The sequence below is a fragment of the Centruroides sculpturatus genome, unplaced genomic scaffold (genome assembly GCF_000671375.1).
Source record: "Centruroides sculpturatus isolate CEXI.00-Female unplaced genomic scaffold, Cexi_2.0 scaffold171, whole genome shotgun sequence".
Classification (NCBI taxonomy): Eukaryota; Metazoa; Arthropoda; class Arachnida; order Scorpiones; family Buthidae; genus Centruroides; species Centruroides sculpturatus.
The window spans coordinates 313,356-333,635 of NW_019384470.1; the positions used below are offsets into that span (position 1 = coordinate 313,356).

Consider the following 20,280-nt stretch of genomic DNA (forward strand, 5'->3'; position numbering starts at 1 on the left):
TTAGTCTTACATCAATGATGGACAAACTTATAACACACTGTTATTAACATTTTCAATCAACAAAATGATATGTTGAAAAATAGTTCATAATTATTATCTATTGTCAGTTCATACTATTAAAATATTACTGTTAATTTATATTATAAATTTACTCAATGATAAACTCTCATATAGGCACAAGGATCCAGAAGTTAATCTTATAAGAGGCAATCTTAAATCCATATAATATAATATCTTATTGCTTTAATAATAATTTAATAAAAATTATATTAACTATGTAATATAAAAACATTTTTTAAGAATTAAAAAATATATTAAAATATAAACATTATTTTAAAGAAATAATGAAACTCATGCCAGAAATAAAAAAAGAAAAAATTCACAGGGAGCAATTTTATCTATCACTCTCCTCTGGATATACCCCTGCATATAGGTATACATTGCAATGAATGAAAATAAAAAAAAAACAAGCTGTATTGTGTGATGAATGAAAATCTCAAAAACACCAATTCAGATTAATTGTGAAAAACAAAGTACATAGATTCAAATTGGATCAAATTGGAGGTAATACACTCATTTATTCCAAACTTGTAAAAACTTATATACACCTTTTGTCAGAAAAGTTCCAGGACAAAGCTCATAAAAAATAGAAAATTGCAATTACCAAGTAATGATCCTAGCTCCTGTCATAGTAGTCCTCTCAGCTATCTATTTGCAATTGCCAATGTTTCTGGAGGTCTTGTAAACAAGCAGAGAAAGCTTCACGTGTGATGCTTGTTAGCTCATTTCTCACAGCCCATTGGATGTCTGCAATATCTTGACAAAACATCCCTTTCAGTTGCTTTTTCACTCACAGAAACAAGAAAAAAAATCACTCTTCTGACAAAGGATTGCAACAGAAGTTAGGATCATTACTTGGTAATTGCAATTTTCTATTTTTTACGAGCTCTGTCCTGGAACTTTTCTGACAAAAGGTGTAGAAATAAGAAAATGAATCTACTATATTGCTATAAAAATCAAGTATGTAAGCTGATAGTGTTCTTGTAAATCAGTCTTGGAATTTGATGAACACAAGTCACTTGCTTTCCATCAGTTTCATGAATGTTTTCCTGAATTCACCAGCAATCATGTTTCACAGGTCATTGACTCTCCTTCAATGTGAAATTCTCCCAAGCTGTGTTATGAATTGAAGCTTCTCAGCCAATTATTGCTGGCTTTAAAATTAAGGGAGACTCCAAGTGACTTTTTATGTAGAGCATGCCTTTTCACATAACAAAGGACCTAATATTGGTTCCTCATTGCTTCTTTGAAAGAATCACAAATGAAGTATATAGTCAGGTGTTGCATTCATATCTTTTATCATTTTTCTTTTCTTAGATCCATCATCAGAGTAAAACAATCATTGCTCAGCTCTGATGTTTTCTATGAGAGCCATGAATGCTTATATCATTTGTATGAGACTAACGCCCTTATCTGAATGCAAGAGTGGAACAAACACTTTTGGAATGGCTGAAAGATCATTTAACATGACAGAAATAAAGGTCATCATACTCAATCATTGATCCTACTTACTTGATATGGCTCCAACTTTGCTCTGTCCCCAAAGTTGAAGTTGAAATTGGCCCTAAAGGGGCAGCATAATGTAGATTATGAAAGCAAGAGTAACATTAAGAATGTTTTGAGTAGCCTCACAATAAATTTTTGAAAATGTTTAATGGGTTATATGATTGTAAGAAATGCATTAATATTGGAGGGAAATATATTAAATAAAAATAAAATTTTATTCAAATATCCAGAGTATTTTTTTTTATCAGAAAAATTCAGTTGGACATGCAAACATGGTGTATATCATAGACATAATAATATACAAAATACACATACTGTAGTTTTTAGTAAATAGTCAGAACTTGCCCACAAAATAAAATGTCTGTAAAGAATGGATAAAGTATTTATTGTACCAGCACTCCTTTCTTGCATAAGTGTCATATCATATATACTATACAAAAGTCTAGAAACATTAAGGCTTGAAAACAGTACATTCATTGTACAATCATATATTACACTGCCACAATAAACACACCATGTAAACTCTTAAATACAGATACATACACAAACATCATATAAAGATAATAGAAGCTTGTTCAGTAACATCATCTTGATTTTGGTTTGGCAATGTGCTATATATGCCATAATAATTATAATTAATAAATCTTTATGTTATTATATACAGGGATGCACAACCTTTTCTGAAGAAGGGCCAAATTAGGATTAAGTTTACTGACTGGGGGCCGGACCTCCAAGTGATTAATGCGATGGCTGAGATTGGATGCTGGCGGCAATCTTCTTGATGTCTAGCGTAATGGCAGATGTTGAAACAACCAGCAGATTTTCCAAATTCTCGTTGGTTAACCTGTTCCGTGTTTTGCACTTGTTTAAATTCATAAGCGAAAACNAATTAATTAAATTATTTGTCCCAAAGTATTAATTATGGGAAAAATGGGCAGGTCAGCATAATCAGCATCTATTTCTTCAAGAAATGATGTGAAGAGTCGATGATTGAGTCCATGACAGCGGATTAAGTTCACAGTATCATATACATCTTTCAGCAGACGTTCAAATCCCAGCTTCTTTGCACAAAGTTGCTGTTGGTGAATTATGCAATGATACTGGACTAACTCCTTTTGCCTGTCCCCAAGGTGGTTTTTCAGCAAGGTGACCATGCCATTCTCACATCCAACCATAGATGGTGCTCCATCGGTGGCAATGCTGGATAGCTTGTCAAAGTCCAGTGCTGATTTATTGCAAACGCTCAATAAACTAGTAAATAAGTCAGCACCAGTTGTATGTCCAGAAAGTGATGTTCATAGTGTCATCCATTATTTGGATAATTCAGTAAAGTAGCCATGATCATCAGTGATTGTGGATCTATCTTTAAATTGGACAGTTTCAAGCAATGGGCCAGAGACAGGAATATTACAATAAAAATCATGTCACCTTATCATTCTGCCAGGAATAATGTGTGTGAGACAGACAAAATAAGCTTTATTTCATCCGGCACTGCTAGGCACAGTTGGGGTAGAAATATAAAGAGTACAATGGTGTTACATGCTGAGCAATAGAACCAACAATGTGTATAAGAATGAAATAAAATAAAAGTACATTAACTAGAAAACATGTCAGTCAAATAAGTCCATGAGAGTGTTTGAGAGAAAGACACAGGATCTTTTTCTCACACACTCACTGAAATTCCTTAATTACTATTCAGATTTCAACAGTAGATGGAAAAGTTGTTTGGATGCTGCAGTCTGCCACAAAAGTTGTAGTCACAACTCTTATTTAGGTTGTTGTCCATTATTCAAATGTCAACATACAATTGTTAAGCTGGAGGCTGACAATGAATTCAGTATTATATTGGGTTGTTCGGAAAGTAAGTTTGTTTTTTTTCCATGGAAAAAAACCACAGTATTTTTATAAATAAATAAATATTTTATTGAATTATATATTGACCATTNGTATAATTTTATTTTTTTAAAGCAAAATGATTATCTTAGTGTGAACTTGATTTTGATGACTTATTAAAATCATAAAAGGTGATTTTGTCTGAACAGTTGATAGAATTTCAACACATTGCAAACAATTAGAATTTCCTTCTTCTGTTGTTACTCTAACTATATCCTCCTAACATTGCTAAACTTTACTTTACGTAGTTTTTGGAGGAAAACCTTGAAAAGAAATACGATTATTGAAATAAAAATTAATAAGTAGAAAGCTAGTAATGCAAAAATATTTTAAGCTAAACCTATCTTCAGTATGTTGTAATGATGCAAAAATAGTTTTTAACTGTTGATCAAGATATTTTTAGATGTAACTTCAGTAATTTTTTTTTTGTGTGTGTGTGTGTTCAAAAAGACAAAAATAATTACCGACACGGTTTCAAGAACGTAAATTCAGTAATTGTATCATTTCATTACAACACAGTTACATCTTTTATGTAAATAATTTTCACTTTTTCCAGAACAGGAAACATTTGACATGTCTCTTGTTGATATGAGATCAGTTTCCAAGATTGTTTGAATGCTCTAAGCTAAACTTGCTACACATGTCTGATCATTTCCTCCCCTCATCTGTCTGATGAATCGAAACAGCAACTTGTCATCATCACTATTAAATTTTTTTGTTAGTATGTAATGAAAATCAGCTTTCAATAGGTAGTGGATACATGCTACAGTTGAAATACTGTAGTTGTATTTTCAATATTAGATGTTTCCATTGATAAAAATTCCACTGCTTGATCAATACATGATTTTTTCCATTTTTGTAAATATGACTGGAATTCATTTTCAAGCCACAGTAGACATTCATCTTTTATGTCAAAAAATAGAATTATATTATGATTTATAGAATGTATGTAGAGTTTTTAATTAAAAATGTCACATAATCTTTACCATTTGTACATTATTTTCATGAATTTGATTTTTGCGCCAGAATTTTCAAATTGATATATAGCTTGTGACACTGGAAATTTCACCTTCCCCACAGGCTACGTGCCACTCATAATGTCACACGATCCTTTATATCCGTGATGAAAAATCTTTTCTGGATGCGGACCACTAGTGAAGTTATATGCTTCCGGCAGGCCACAAGCATTTTTTCTTGCGGAATTGCAGGTCTTAAGCTATCTGGTACCAATTTACTTCACAATCATCAGTACAGTAAGTATTAAAATACTATATGCTAACTAGTAATATATACAGTGGTGATATTCAGCGGGTTCGCACAGGTTCGGCCGAACCCGTTGTTAACATTTTCAAAGTTTTCCGAACCTTGTTAAACACATGTAACATTTCTCAGTGGTTTTGTTTCTTTTAAAAAATATATTAAAATATACTTATTATACTGTGTAACACTACTAAACTAGAGCCTTATACCCCGTTCGCCGTATGGCCGAGAGGTCAAGGTGGCAGCGCGCGAGAAAATACAAAATGGTTGCGGAACACGTGTCGGGCTATCGACAGCGAAATAAAAAAGATATTGTATTTCGAGAGACGATGACATCTGTCTATTATTAGATATATCGCAAGAAAAAGTATTGTATTTATTTCTAACCAAAACTTCCATTTTGTTTCTCGGTGTTCGTGACTTACCGCGTAGTTATGTCAATTTTATCATCGTGTGTAATATATATCTTTTTTATTTATATGGATATCTTAAGGTCAGTTTTTGCGCTAATGTTGCTAATGCACCATTTAAGCGAAAAAAAATTGTTAAGGAAAAATTTTCTGTTAGCGAACCCTTTATTAAATATTTCGAATATCACCACTGAATATATAGTTTGTGGCCGGATGGCCGAGCGGCCAAGATGGCAGCCTACTGCTCTGAGAGACAGGGCTCGAATCCGAACAGGTCGAAAAATCTCCAGGAAATTTTCGGGGGGTGGTCCGTTCGGATATGTCGGGCCCCGTCCCTCACCTCTCGGCAGCCCCATTGTGGGCATGGCTGAACCCATAATGGGCTTGCAAAAGAGGCCCTCTTAGTGCCCACAGGGCGGAAAGAGTTTTAAAAAAGTAATATATAGTTTATTCTCGTTTTTTTACTGGTCAAGTTTCGTTTGAATGTTCTTCGTGACGAATATCGACTTAAAGTTGCATAATGGCTCGAAACAGAAAAATAAAATTACGTTGCCAAACTCCAGAAGCTGCATATTGGGACCGCATGCGCTCCGCGAACCACGTGTTGCTCATGACCTGTCTACATCTTTATATTACCGTTGAAGGCAGTCGTTTTGAACGTTCGCTAACAAAATAAAGCGTACTTTTTGTATCAGTTTCTGCAATATTGTCTTTATTATTTACAGTCGGATATTATTTGTATGTTAAATATGTGTAAATATGTAATGTATGCTCAATCGTCTCAAATTGATTCCTTCGGTTATTTTAGCGCTAAAATAAGCATGCACCGCATACATATCCTCGTACACTCTGGAAAGATCTCTTTTGCCCATGGCTAGAAGTTTGTGGGCACATTGGATAAGAAAAATATTAATATTTTTTGTTTCTTTTGACTAGGAACGGTTAACTTTAAATAAACGTATAGTATTTGTTTTAGGTAGTTTTTACGATTTGTTTTTTTCCGATTACACATTATTTTGCAACGTTGCAAAATGATAAGTTTTGAAAAAAAAATGCAGTTTTGAAAAAAATGGTCTGAATTATAGTTAGCCAATAATATGACGAGAAAAAGTATGTTATCTAATGGCATCACTTAAACTGAAATATATTTAACAGAAATAATAGATTTTAAATTTTAATTTGGTGGGCGTAAAGTGTATATTTATATTATTCATCTATTAATCCAATTATTTAACCAAAATACTGGCTGTAAACCGTACGATTACTGTGATTATTTTTTAATTCGTTTGTGATTTTGTAATTTTTTTTATCTTTGTTACAACTGATAATTTTTATTTTATTTTTAAATCTTTTTGTAGACTACGTTTGAGATGTTTTTATTCCTTTTTTCATTCAACATTAAATATACTTAAAACAAAAGAAATTTTTAATATATCTACCTGTAGAATTTTATAACAATTAAAAATTTTAAAGTTAGCAATTTAAAAATTTTGTTTAAATTTCTATGTCATCATGGATGTGAAGAGGCTAGACTCTAAGTATTGGAAAACTCTTTACCATATTTTCTATATAAAACTAAAATTTTTACTCACTTTTTTATTTAAGTTTTTTTTTACTTTCTGATCGTTTTGTCCTATGTCCATCATGAGGATCTCTTTTCAGCAAGCACATTATGGGTTCAACCTGGCCCACAAAGTGGCCTCTGAGTGGCGAAGAACGGGCCTATATATCCCGATAGACAATTCTCGAAAATTACCTGAGATTTTTCGACCCAGAATCCACCCAGAGCGGTAGGTTGACACCTTAAACGCTCGGCGATTTGGCCGTCTCTTTCATCAGCTATCATAATAGACATAACGAAAATTCATCTGTGGTGCATTTTCATTACATCTGGCATCGCGTCTCAAGTCGATAGAATTGAAAAAAATCAGTCTATATGTTGCCAGGAAAATAAACAAAACATGACGATATTCTATATATTTTGCAATTCAGTTACAGAGAAAATGTGGAAAAGAATGAAATGAAGTTATCATTAAAATTAAACTAAGAAAAATGAACTTCATTTAATACACGAGTCAATGTCAATATAATGCTTTCAATGTCAATATAATTAAATGAAATTCTTTTCTTACATAAAAATAAAATAAATTCGACTGGCAAGAATGGTTCATTAATATCAATTTTAGCAAAAATAGGTATAGTGGAACCTGATTAACTCAAAGTCGCGTTTACTCGAATTTATTTTCTTTCCCCGATCATTTAGCATTGTGATTTACATGTTAAATCAAACTGGTTAACTCGAATTCGTCGAACTGTAATAACTCGAATGGATTTTGATACAGTATCTTCACAAACTCTTCCGGAATTTTAATTTTAATTTTTCTTTAAATAAAATTATTAACGTTAAACCAATCAGAAACTTTTTATAAAGTGCGGGAACCACATATGACTAAAAATAAACATCATATCATGTGACGACGGGTGGGGGCTTCCAGAAAATGTGTGTGACCTAGACAATATAACTACCATTCGAACCTGAAGAGCCCTAAAAGGGAATCCGAGCAGAAAACTCCAGAAATTTTTTGTGGTCTGTCTGTTCCGGTTATGCGGCTCTATCCCTCACCACTCAACTGTTCCATTGTGGTCCTGTTGAAAAAGACTCTTATGACCCATAGGGCGGAAAAAGTCAAATTAAAATAATATATTATGCAATTAGTTTATAATATAGGTGATTATGACACGAATGGAAGTTTGGCACACGATTGGAGCGAGTGGACCAATTTCCATGAATACCATAATCGATAATTATAAACGAATTATCATACGGTATTTTATGGTTAGACAACACCTATAACATTATATTTATGGAACTCAGATCATGTATAAACACAGTGTATGTGTCATGAAATATTCCTTTGATATAATAATAGAATTAAACATAAACATTAAAAAATAGCATCAAATATTTAACTTAGAACATTTTTATTCGCTCTTCATTTAATGACTTAACTTTAATGCTGTATTTAACAGCAAAGAATAGCATAGTCGGAGTATTGTATTTAACTTATTTTTCATGACATTCCGATCCAGCCATTTCTTGCGTAAGATTTCTGTACAGATTACTTATACAGTTAATTTATAATCCACGACGATTTCAATGCCGGAGAGATACATTTGACCTAAATTTTTTTACGCTTTCAATGTCACATATTAATCACATGACAATAATAATTATATTATATAAGCTTTAGACAATTTTTAGTAACTTCAAAGACGAACCATAAACAAAAAATAATTGGTTACTAAATCCGCATCCTTCTTCTAATCGCATCATTATTTTAATTGCTGTTAAATTTTTAAAATAAGAAGCAAAAACAAAAAGAAATTGCTTAACGTAGAAAAATGTTTAATTAATTTGTAAAAATTTAAAACAATTAATAGAGTATAACAATCAAAAAAACCAATGCTTATTTCCTTTTAAACTTTGTATTGACGTTATGACTCACGCAGTGAGTAATGATAAACACTGTAATAAATTACCAAAGTCTATCAAAGTGTTTATGCCTCGTTAAATACGAATTATTACAGATTTCTTAGCATCGATAATTGACTTTTGAAAACTTTTCCCTTTCTTTATTTTCCATATTTTTGTTACAAGATGAGAATTTCGTAAGTTTGAATTTGTTTTGGTATAATCCATTATATTTATGTTTAGATAACCAAATGATATGACTAGTACTGTACTGTGTACACTTAAAAATGAAAGAGGTGATTTAGTTTTGTAACAGGACTATTTATAAATTATTTTCCTCATACTTTTATGTAGTTTTATGGTAATACTTTTGTAGATTCTGTATAGAGATCAAGGCATGTTTTGAATTTAGAAACAAAACTGAAATTTATTTCATTATGTTAACTAATTTAGAAGTCAAATTTTTGCTTATTTAGTGAATTTTCTTCCTTTATCTTATTCATATATTAAATACAAACCATACTTTTGTTATTCAATAGATTTAGAAAAAGAAATGAAAACTTTAATAAGTTGTATAAAATGCTTTATATAATTTTATATAAATTTTCATTACAGTTTAATAAATTATTAGTCTTTTTATAAATTCTTCCTTNTAGAATATTAATAAAATTAGACAATTTATTAAGATTGGATTTAAAGAAAAAAAAACGAAAAATAAATTTTGTGTTTTGTTTTTGATAACGAGATTATAGCCAGAACATAAGCAGACGAACGATGGCGTCTACTGGTTATAAAGGAAAACGTATCAAAATGGATTGCAATAGTAAAATAAGACAATCAGGTAATGTATTTTCGTCTAAAGTTCTTAAAATGCGTATATTTAAACTTATAATCTACAATTGAGAGTCATATTCTTAATGAACACGTAAATTGACGTCAAGACAAGTAGAACAACATTTAAAGTTAAGCCTAGCGATCAACAAAAAACAAGAGCGTTTTTATAATTAATTGTTGCATATCACGAAAAAGTTTTCTTCCACTTTGTTTTGTTTCGCTTGATTTTATTCGATTGACTTAATTAAACAATCGAATAAAATCAAGCAACAAATCAATCTCTTATTATATAAGTTTGATGGTTTTTTTTTGGTTGTTGTTGACGTCAAACAATTTTCATTTTAAAAGTAGGCTTAGTTTGAAAGGAAGAATAATTAATTTTTTTCAGTGTTTTAAATAAATATTAACGGAGGTAAGTATTAATAAAACTATAACGTTTCAATTATATATCTGCTTATTAATAATTTTTGGATTTTGTTTAATTTTTGCTGTTTAATGATTTAGTTTCATTATGAGAAATATATGCATAAAATGATTCAACTTAATAATTTAAGTAACTTGTAAATTGTATATTTGGGTGATATATACCAATTGAATATGGAAAGATTTCATGAAATTTGTGATGTCATTTCTTCTCTTTTATGTCACTGATGTTTGCTGATGGTAGATTTAATTCTGGTAAATATTTTGATATTTCTAATAAATACAGGAAAATACAGTATTATTGTGAATTATGACTGTAATGACTGGTGCTGCCACCTGCTTCTGGTGGAACTATCCTGATGGTGCCTTCGTTTTACCCTGATTACCCTAAATTGAAAAACTCTCCAAGCTTGTGCTTGCATTAAAAAAAAATAAGATGAACGAGTCTACGACACCTTATTCCTGTACTATTATTGTGAAATAATAATTGGAACAATTCTTAACTTCTTGTTTTTAAAAATCTTAATAACTAAAATGTCTTGGGATTTTTAGGCTTTATCAGTGGTATTAATTTACATCTGATATGGAAAGTGCCAATGGCCCAATGGCTTGAGAAAAGCGAAATCTTACTTGGGTGTAATAAAGCAGATTGGTGCTTACTTGGGTGTAATAAAGCACCAATCTGCTTTATTTTTTTAGCTTCTGTTGTCCTATCCTAAAACCTTCCAGTTATAGGAGAAAACAGAGCTGTTTTAGGCTAAAACTTTTTCCAGCAAAACTTGTGGTGCGATGGGTGATACCATCAGATCTCAGGAAGATTTACCCTAAAGAGAAGACTACCCTAAACATTACCCTGAGAGGTTGAAATTACCCTAAAAATGGCAGCACTGGTAATGACACTGTGTACAAATACAATTTTCACTTATGTGAAAAGTAATATTGAATCATTATATGTACCATAAAACTTTTATTAAAAATAGATGAAATAATACATCAAATATTTTGCAGAATTAAATTTTGCGTATCAGTTTTGTTCTATTTTTTTTTCTTGTTTCCTTAGATTATGTAATTAATAGGTCGTACTTTATATTTTAAATAAAATTTGGAACAGTCAAGAATTTGGATTATGGAAAAATCTTTGGAAGTTATGATATTTGCTTTTAGATAAATTCATTCACATATTGACAGAACTGATCACATATCAAAACTGAATTTTATGAAGTGTCAAAAATATTCAAAAGCTTAAGTTATAATAATCTGCTTGTTTGATTTTCAATTTTGTTTCTTGGGCATTAGATAGATAAGTTCTGAATTTTAATTTTTTGAATAATTAATTTAATATTACTAGACTTCATTCCACAATTTGATTTCACGATGAATTTAAAATTCATTGAAAACTTAAAAACAGTTTTTCAGATACTTTATGAAAATATTTGCTATTTGCAGTATATAGTTTTTAATGTATGATGAAAAATAATATTTTTGTAATTCCTAAGTATTTAGATTAAGAGTATTTCCTCAGATATGCCATAAATTAAAAAAATTTACCATATGTTTTAGTTTTATACAAATTAATTTATGGCACAAAACATAAGGAAAGGTTCTTTTTTAAATATTAGAATCTAATCTAATCAGTTTTTTGGCAAGGAAACAATAAATTTATGAAGCAAACTTCAAAATTTATAGATAGAATACATTTGTAAATTTACACTTGCATTATAGATTTATGGTTTTACTGCACAAAATGTATTTTTACGTTATAAAAGAACTGTTTCCTTTTTTCTCCTACAAATTTCATATAAATTTTAAATTGTAGGAATTAGATTTCTACTTAATTTGGCTCCTACCATTAATTTTTTTAATTTTATATTTATAAGAGATAATGCATGATAAACTAGATTAAATGGATATGAAAGAAGGAATTTTATATACAGTCAAACCCAGTGGCACACAAGATTTAATCTTGGAGGAGCTAAGTTGAGTGAATTAAAAAAAATTTTAATGCAAACTCAATAAAATTCCCACCTTGTGTGACTGCTAATTTATAAGTAATATAGAAATAGAACACATGACACAATACAAATAAATATAATTAATTTTAGTTAGTAAATTTTCCAAAAATATTTTCCTGTTTTTTTTCCTTTACTTTGGAGATGCCAGGGTCCCTTGGTCCACCCTCTGGGTGTGCCCTGGTCAAACCTTTGCTTTTGAAAGACTCACTTTTTGAACAGATTGGTTCATTAACAGAATTTCAAACTTATATTTGCCCCAGTTGCCATATGATAACTTGGTTGCTGAACAAGCTACTTGGCAAGACTGACCACAGATTAGAGAGACACAGACAATCCCTATACTTCCTATGTTAAAGAAAGTCGACTGCCCAACCAATCAGTGACAGGACTACTGACTCAGAAGTTAGTGGCACTGAGATCTCGCACATCATTAGACATCACAACATGAATCATTGATGCTGTTGCTATTTAAATTAGATTTCTAAGCATGTGTGGAAAAGATACTACAATCATTATTTAGTACATGCCAAATTTGATTTTATATTAACAAAAACCACCTTGACATTCACATAATATGAATAGCATACAAGATTTTGTCTTTAAAGGTGCTTAAGTCAAATTAAATAACAAAAATTTATTATATATAATACAATATTACATTGCGTTTGTAGGCATTTTTAGCATGAAATACAGCTAAAAAGAAAAAAAAAAACTTTATTTTAGGGGTCAGAAATGGATTAATCCATTTTATATTGTTTCTTATGGGAAAATTTGTTTTGGTTTTAGAACAACTTTTAAGACAGGTTTGACTTTATGTTTAAGTGACTATGCTTTTGATGTCTTATCAGAATTAGATCACATTTGCAAAAAGAAATCACTTTTATTGGATACTATACTTACTATAACAAATGGAATGTTTTGGATATATAATGAATCATCAGAAATCTGGACTAATTGAGGCTGGACCCATCTGTATTTTCAATTTGTCCATAATTTTAAATATATATGTAAATTGGCATTTTAAGCACTAAACTCCAAGCATACTGTAAATCAAGTTTAGATGTTCTAAGTTCAAGCCAGTATTTTATAAGGAATGTGGGAATACTTACAAAAATTCAAAATATAATTTACATAATCACTCTTTTTAAACAAAAATTACACTAATTATAATTTCAAAATTAAAAAATCATGACTTCTGAACAAATGTTACAACATCAACAACAAAGTTACCAATGAAAGGAGTTAATATCCATTTTTTAATGATCAAATCTTAATTTTTGATATCCAGATTTTTAATGCTTTACTGTACTTGAATACAGTTACTATAACAAATGAAAAAATTACAATAAAAAATTTTATATATAAAAACCTTTCACTAAATTATAGTGAGAGTAATTAAATAATTAAATATTCCTATTTAAAATTGTTTGTGTCTAGTACTACTTATTCGAAGAGAATAAAATAAGTTTATATTTTTATATCAATCTGTGAATCAGTGATGCACAACCTTTTCTGAAGAAGGGCCAAATTAGGATTAGGTTTACTGACTGGGGGCCGGACCTCCAAGTGATTAATGAGATGGCTGAGATTGGATGCTGGCAGCAATCTTCTTGATGTCTGGCGAATGGCAGATATTGAAACAGCCAGCAGATTTTCCAAATTCTCGTTGGTTAACCTGTTCTGTGTTTTGCACTTGTTTAAATTCATAAGCGAAAATGCTTGTTCGCATACATAGGTACTGCCAAACATGCTTGTACAAAATTGAGCATTGTCTTTCAGTTTTGGGAATGATGTATCTGGCAGTTCTTTGTAGAATATGAGGAGATTAGAATTTTTAAACTGTGATTTCAATTTGTCACTGCACTGGATGTCTATCAACTCAAGTTGGACATCTGGAGGGGCATCTTCCACTTTCACATCAAATGGAGTTGAAAAAAGTTGCAGGTAGATCTTGTATTTCTGGAATTCACCAAACCTCTCATTGAATGATGTAAGGAGGGTGTTAACTTGGTCAGAGTAATCCATCTTCATATGTGGGTATTTCTCTTTCATGGCCTTGCAATGTGGAAAGTGTGTAAAGTTCTCTGATTGCATGTGGGACTTGAAAAGTGATAGTTTGGTCATAAATGCATTGATGTTACTTGTCAACTGAGAAACAAGTTGCATCTTTCCCTGCAATCTCAAATTAAGGTCGTTTAGATAAGCAGTAATGTCGGCAAGGAAAGCTAAATCACACTGCCATCTTTGTCCCTCCAAATTCCTTGTAGTGTTCCCCCGTTCTTTGAGGAAAGTGATAATAGGCCCCAATAGCTCCACAAATCTCGAGGACTGTTGCCTTGCTCAGCCAACGAACTTCAGTACAGTATATCTGGGCAGGTCAGCATAATCAGCATCTATTTCTTCAAGAAATGATGTGAAGAGTTGATGGTTGAGTCCATGACGGCGGATTAAGTTCACAGTATCGTAGAAATCTTTCAGCAGACATTCAAATCCCAGTTTCTTTGCACAAAGTTGCTGTTGGTGAATTATGCAATGATATTGGACTAACTCCTTTTGCCTGTCCCCAAGGGGGTTTTTCAGCAAGGTGACCATGTCATTCTCATATCCAACCATAGATGGTGCTCCATCAGTGGCAATGCTGGATAGCTTGTCAAAGTCCAGTGCTGATTTGTTGCAAAAACTCAATAAACCAGTAAGTAAGTCAGCACCAGTTGTATGTCCGGAAAGTGATGCCATGCCAAGAAATTCTTTATTCACAATAAAATCTAGTGAAACACTTCTAATAAACACAATCACTTGTGCTGTTGATAATATGTCAGTGGATTCGTCCACAGCCAAAGAAAAATGAGCACAGTTTGCAACTAAAATATTAAGTTGGCCAGAAATGTCTGATGCAATTTGCGAGATTCTCTGTTGTATCGTCATGCGGTTAAGACTGATTGTTTGAAAACACTTTGTCTTCTCAGGACACATCTCACTTGCGATGATAAGACACTTTTTTATCATATCGCCATCTGTGAAAGGTTTCCCATTCTTGGCTATTAAAGAAGATATTTCTAGGCTGGCTTCAACAGCTGCATCCAATTCTCCAGATTGTTTCTTGAACACATTTTGTTGGCTGATTAGTGATTGTCGTAACAATTCGATTTTCCGTTTCGCGTTCCGTACCTTGCAGAAGGAAATCCTTGTGTTGGCTTTCATGATGTCGCTTCAGGTTGAATTCTTTTGGCACTGCTATTGTTCCATTGCACAAGAGGCAAATAATGCTGTTGTTCTGTTGCACAAAACAGTACTTGTTAGTCCACACTTCTTGAAATTGACGATTCTCGCGATCAACTTTGCGTTTAATGCCCGGCGCCATAGTGTTCACTCTGCAAAACAATGTCTCGTTGTGCCAAAAATTCTGAGGCCCGCAATGAATCGTGTTTGAGATAAGGCAAGCTAGACTACCACGTACTTTGTTCTGTATCCACTCTGACCAAAGACTAAAGAGGCGGGGACAGAAGACTATTACGCACATGCCTGAATCACGAATTATCACGAATTAAGACCTGCCTGACAAATGGCCAGGCAGGTCTTAATTCGTTCGACTCCTGTCCAGGCGTCTCCACCATTTCTCAGAATATGTGAGTCAGATCGTCAACATGCCAGGTGCAGGACACTAATCCATCATAAATGTGGTTACCATTATTACCTAAATTATATTTATGGCCTGTCAGTTTTACCCCCGTGTTCAGAAATGAATCAAAAGTGATTAACGCGGTGCAACGGAAAATCTGAATATTTTAAATATAATTATTAAAATTTCGATATCTCGTTTCAAATTGGCGCTAGAATCAATCTGTTTTTTTTCTGTCCTAAATATATCACAGTTTACGACTGTTAAATTTCAAATAAAATAAAAATTAAAAATAATAATTTAATTTTAAATTTACGAAAAAAAGAATGTAAAAATAAAAGTAAATAAAAAGTTCCAATTAATTTACTACTTAAATAACCTAAATATATCTGTTTTCTTTCAAACAAAAAAAACCGCAGCTTTCTAGCTACACGGAATCATTTTACAACCCTCTTTGTTGACAAGTTTATGGCTTGACGCGGTTTGTAATAATTATTAAATCCAAAATATTTTAATGCAAATGGCTTCCTTTTAGTCGTAATGACTCTATTCCAACTACAGTATTAATTTTCTTGGTCCAACTTAATAATAATAAATTTGATGCGAAAAAATTTTTTTCTATTCTTAGTCTATGGAGAGATATTGTTGTAAATTATTGGTTGTTATAGCTTTTTGTACATTTTTTTTTTAACTCTGGTTAGTTTTTTCTAGTTTGAATGACATTAGGTTGACGAATAAGCATCTTTTCAGAAAAGATTGATTCAAATTTGACTATACCAATCAGAATCTAGAATGTAAACAAATGCTAAAAAATAGTTATTTTCATGGTTTTTCAGCGCTATTTTCACTTATTTTTGTTATTTGACGCTATTTAAACGAATAAGCAAGTTTTCCGAAGCATAAAATTGAAGATTTCCCGCCAAAATAGAAACTTCCTGATAACATCGGAAATGACGTTCTAACATCATTTTATTCTATTTGATTCTTCAAAAAATCGTTATAATACTATGTATTAGACTTAAAATATTCCATATCTAAACTAGAAAGTGTTAGCTAGAAATAGACTTATTTATAGAACAACCCCCCATTTCTCACCTCAGGGAAAGTCATAAAACAGTTGGGTGCTAATGACTGTGAAAGGGAAAAAGTTCTACACTTAGAAACTTGGAAAGAAGGGATTTGGCCTGTACTGTCCGCGGGCTGCATAAACATTGATAGGGGGCCGTATGTGGCCTGCAGGCCGCAGGTTGTGCATCCCTGTGTGAATCATCTATAATCAGTGGGTTTTGCATATTTCATATAATGAATATAAATGCTAATAGATGATGTTATATGTAATCGTAATGCTGAAATCAGAGAATCATTTTTATTTAATTTTATGAAATGCTTTAATTTGAATTACAGTAAAACAGTAACAGCTTTGTAGAAAGGTTATCATCAGAAAGTCATTTGTAAAGTATATGCATTTAATAGCATATATATTAATAAATTATTAAGCAATTTGATGCAACAGGTTGTCCCACTATATCAGTGATCACAACCTTTCTGACCTCATGAACCACTAAACTTACAATTTTGAATCCCTCAGACCACTATCATAAATATAAACATCTATAATATAAACTGTCTATAAGCAAAATGGCCCATTTTACTTTATTAATATGAAATTCAATTGTTTAATTTTAACAAATTAGTGTGAAGTTTGTTTGAAAGCTGTTTGTTTGAAATAAGTTTATGGATTCTAGGCTCTTTTCCGTGAAGGACAACAATTGCACTCACATTATTTATTATTGATTTATTGTCATTAATATTTATTGCTAAGTATTTTGTATTTGGTTATAGATTCAAATAAAACCCCCCAATGAGTGAGAAAAGCAACCAAGCATTTTGAATTTTCATAATACTCTGCATAACCTTGAGTTGATCAATGTCCAAATTTCTCCAGGACCATCCAAATGTTCTTGCAGACCATCAGTGGTCCACAGACCACCAGTTAACAACCACTGCACCATATTTCTCAAATAAAAATAGAAACTTATTTAACAAACAAGTGGATGTGATAGTGCTAGAATTGCATCAATGCTATTTTTGGATTAGTGCAAATGAAAGCTGAGTATAAAATATCTTAATTTCTACATGTATTCAAATAATACTAATTTCAGTAATCTTAGATAATAGTGAAACTGTAATTTTTGTCTTCTTGCTATTGTAATGTTTTATAAATATTAATTTGTAAAACATTATAATATGATTGGTAATATGGAACATGATAATATGGAACATGATATTGAAACACCAACAAAGAGAATATCTGCAAGGGATTTTATTGAAACTTCTAATGAATAGGGAGTTCACAATCACTTCTGTTTTTGTTTATACATTAGTTGTATTTTGAAATTGGAAAATTTGTTTCACCAATCCTTATGTACTGTAACTGTTGCAATGTATAGTTTGCACAATGAAAGATTACATTTTGTCAGTACCAACAATGCCTATTTTAAGAGAGACAGATGATGGGATAGGATAGTTTTGTGGTAATTATTCTACATGTGCAAGAACTTGAGCTGTACAAGTTTTATCAGTTGTAATATGCAAATTTTCCTTGAAAAGTGCATTTGTGTAAACAAAAAGTGAACTCTTTGTAGTCTGGTGATACAGTAGTACCTCAGGATATGAAATTAATCTGTTCCTAAACTGAGATCGTATCATAAAAATGTCATAAGGTGAATCATTTTTCTCCATATGATTACATGTAAAACCAAATAATTCGTTCCAACATGAAAAACACACTCAAATTAAAGCTAAATAGTACATTGAAAAAAAAATAACTTTAGTAAGGAAAACACTGAAAAATGCATTTTGTAGTTGTAAATGTATAAATAACCATAATAGAATAATAATTGATAAAAAAATTGTAGTTTTATTTGCACTTTACCTTTGAGATAGACAATGGTGGAGGTGTAAACTGGTGGCAGAAGAGGGAGAAGGGAAATGATACTAAAACTTAACTTACATAACATATTGTAACAATAACTTAAAAATAACTTAATACTAATTTTTTTTATCTTTTCTGTTTTATATTTTTTTCTAAATTTTTTATTCACTGGTTTTTGCTTTCTTTCCTTCACTTCCACTAACACTTTCACTGGATAGAGGTCACTTGGTAAAATATCTATCCAAGGAAGTTTGGCTTTGTCTACTTTTTAAAATGTTTCTAAAATGACTTATGCAAATGTCATTAAACTGAGCAGCAATATGACCAGTGTGAACCTTTTCAGGATGTTTCTTTTCAATAAAATTAGTCACTTTCTGATAATACCTCAAGATTTCCTTTATCAAGCAAGATCCTTCCACGACGAAGCAAACACACAGACTGAGATCGATGAACTGAAAGAACACGTGATCATGGCAGTGGCACTGCAAACTAATGTAACATCGTATGATGAGTTTTTGTTCATACCGTGGAGCAAAAATATGTTTGAATTTCATGTCGTATCCTGAAAATTTCGTATGCTGAAGTGTTCATATCCTGAGGTACTACTGTAATTGGGAAAATAGGGGAGAACTGGAGGGGAGTGATCTGTGGATTTAACAGTCATTCACATACATTTTTACTTCTACAGAGACTGTTTTCTGGAAAGTTTTGGGATCTTTTCTGAAATAATGAGTACTTCTATCAAAAAAAGGAAAGTCTTTAAATAGCCAAGGCTCATGAAATAGTATGCATAGATTTATGGATGAAGAGAAAACTGTACAAATGAAATAAACAATGCTGAAAAATGACTGTCAAAAAGGACTATTCATTCAATTTTAACCAAAAATAGAACCCAGGAAAAGTTAGAACCTCCTAGATGAGAAAAGATCATGTATAACTCTGGTAACTCTGGTCCAATAGCAAGTTTGATTTATTTCTTGTATGCAGGACAGTTCATGAAATGTGTGTGCAAAAGGTTTTGTCAACTGTGCATAGCATTTTGCAAGCACTTCTACAAAAAATTAATTTTCATAGTCAAGAAAGTTCCCTTTTGACAGGTCCTACAAAAGCTAGATTTTCGGTGGAATAAGCTAAATGGTAGAAAATTTTTGTGTGAAATGCCACATATTGTTTCTATGCAAAGAAATTGAGTTCATTTGATAAAGATGAATGGAGAATCAGCTGGAAGTGATGAATCGGAATGGAGTGATGGACAATGTCCCTTATCACTCCATTCAAATTGACAATGTACCCACCAGCCAGAAGAGGAAATTAGAGATCATTGAGTGGATTTGAAACTATGCTGTAGAATGCAACAATGGATTTCTGGAACTTGAATTTCTAAAAAAGTCAAGTCAACTCATGATGAAAAGAAATTCATTATTGTTGAATGTGCTAAACAGTGGAGGCACACAGTAGTAAGGATTTCCCCCTTATCATTGTGAACTCCAAGCTATTAGATTATTTGGGCAAATATGAAGGACAATATTGGGTTGCCATAAGGCAACTTTTATGAAACAAAGTGTCAAAACTTCATAGAAACAAACCTATTTTGCAAGTCATACAAAAATTGGAGAAATTGTGTCCAAAGCACAATGAAAAGATATGAAAAACTTTGGGAAACAGCATTGTGGATCAGATATTGGAGGAGTCATCACAAAGAAGGATTAATATTAACCTGCTTGATGACAGTTCCTCTGACAAAGATCCTGCTAATGATAGTTTGGACTGAGATGAATATGCCACTCCAATTTAGTACTAAGAAGCTCTAATTTAAAATTTTTCATGCAGTTTTCTCTACATCTGTTATCATTATG

General features: G+C 31.6%; 1 protein-coding gene across 2 annotated transcripts in view; it reads left to right on the plus strand.

Moving 5' to 3' along the window:
• Window positions 1–9,316: 9,316 nt before the first annotated feature.
• Window positions 9,317–20,280, plus strand: part of LOC111621150 (zinc finger protein 37-like) — a 96,981-nt gene continuing 86,017 nt past the window's right edge. Inside the window, exon 1 of one of the 2 annotated variants that reach the window (XM_023363214.1) lies at window positions 9,317–9,442. In XM_023363214.1, coding sequence (XP_023218982.1) covers window positions 9,376–9,442 — 67 coding nt within the window. In that variant the 5' untranslated portion in view covers window positions 9,317–9,375. Of the gene's footprint in view, window positions 9,443–9,763; window positions 9,848–20,280 lie in introns of those variants that run through there. The other variant, XM_023363212.1, reaches the window with a different exon arrangement.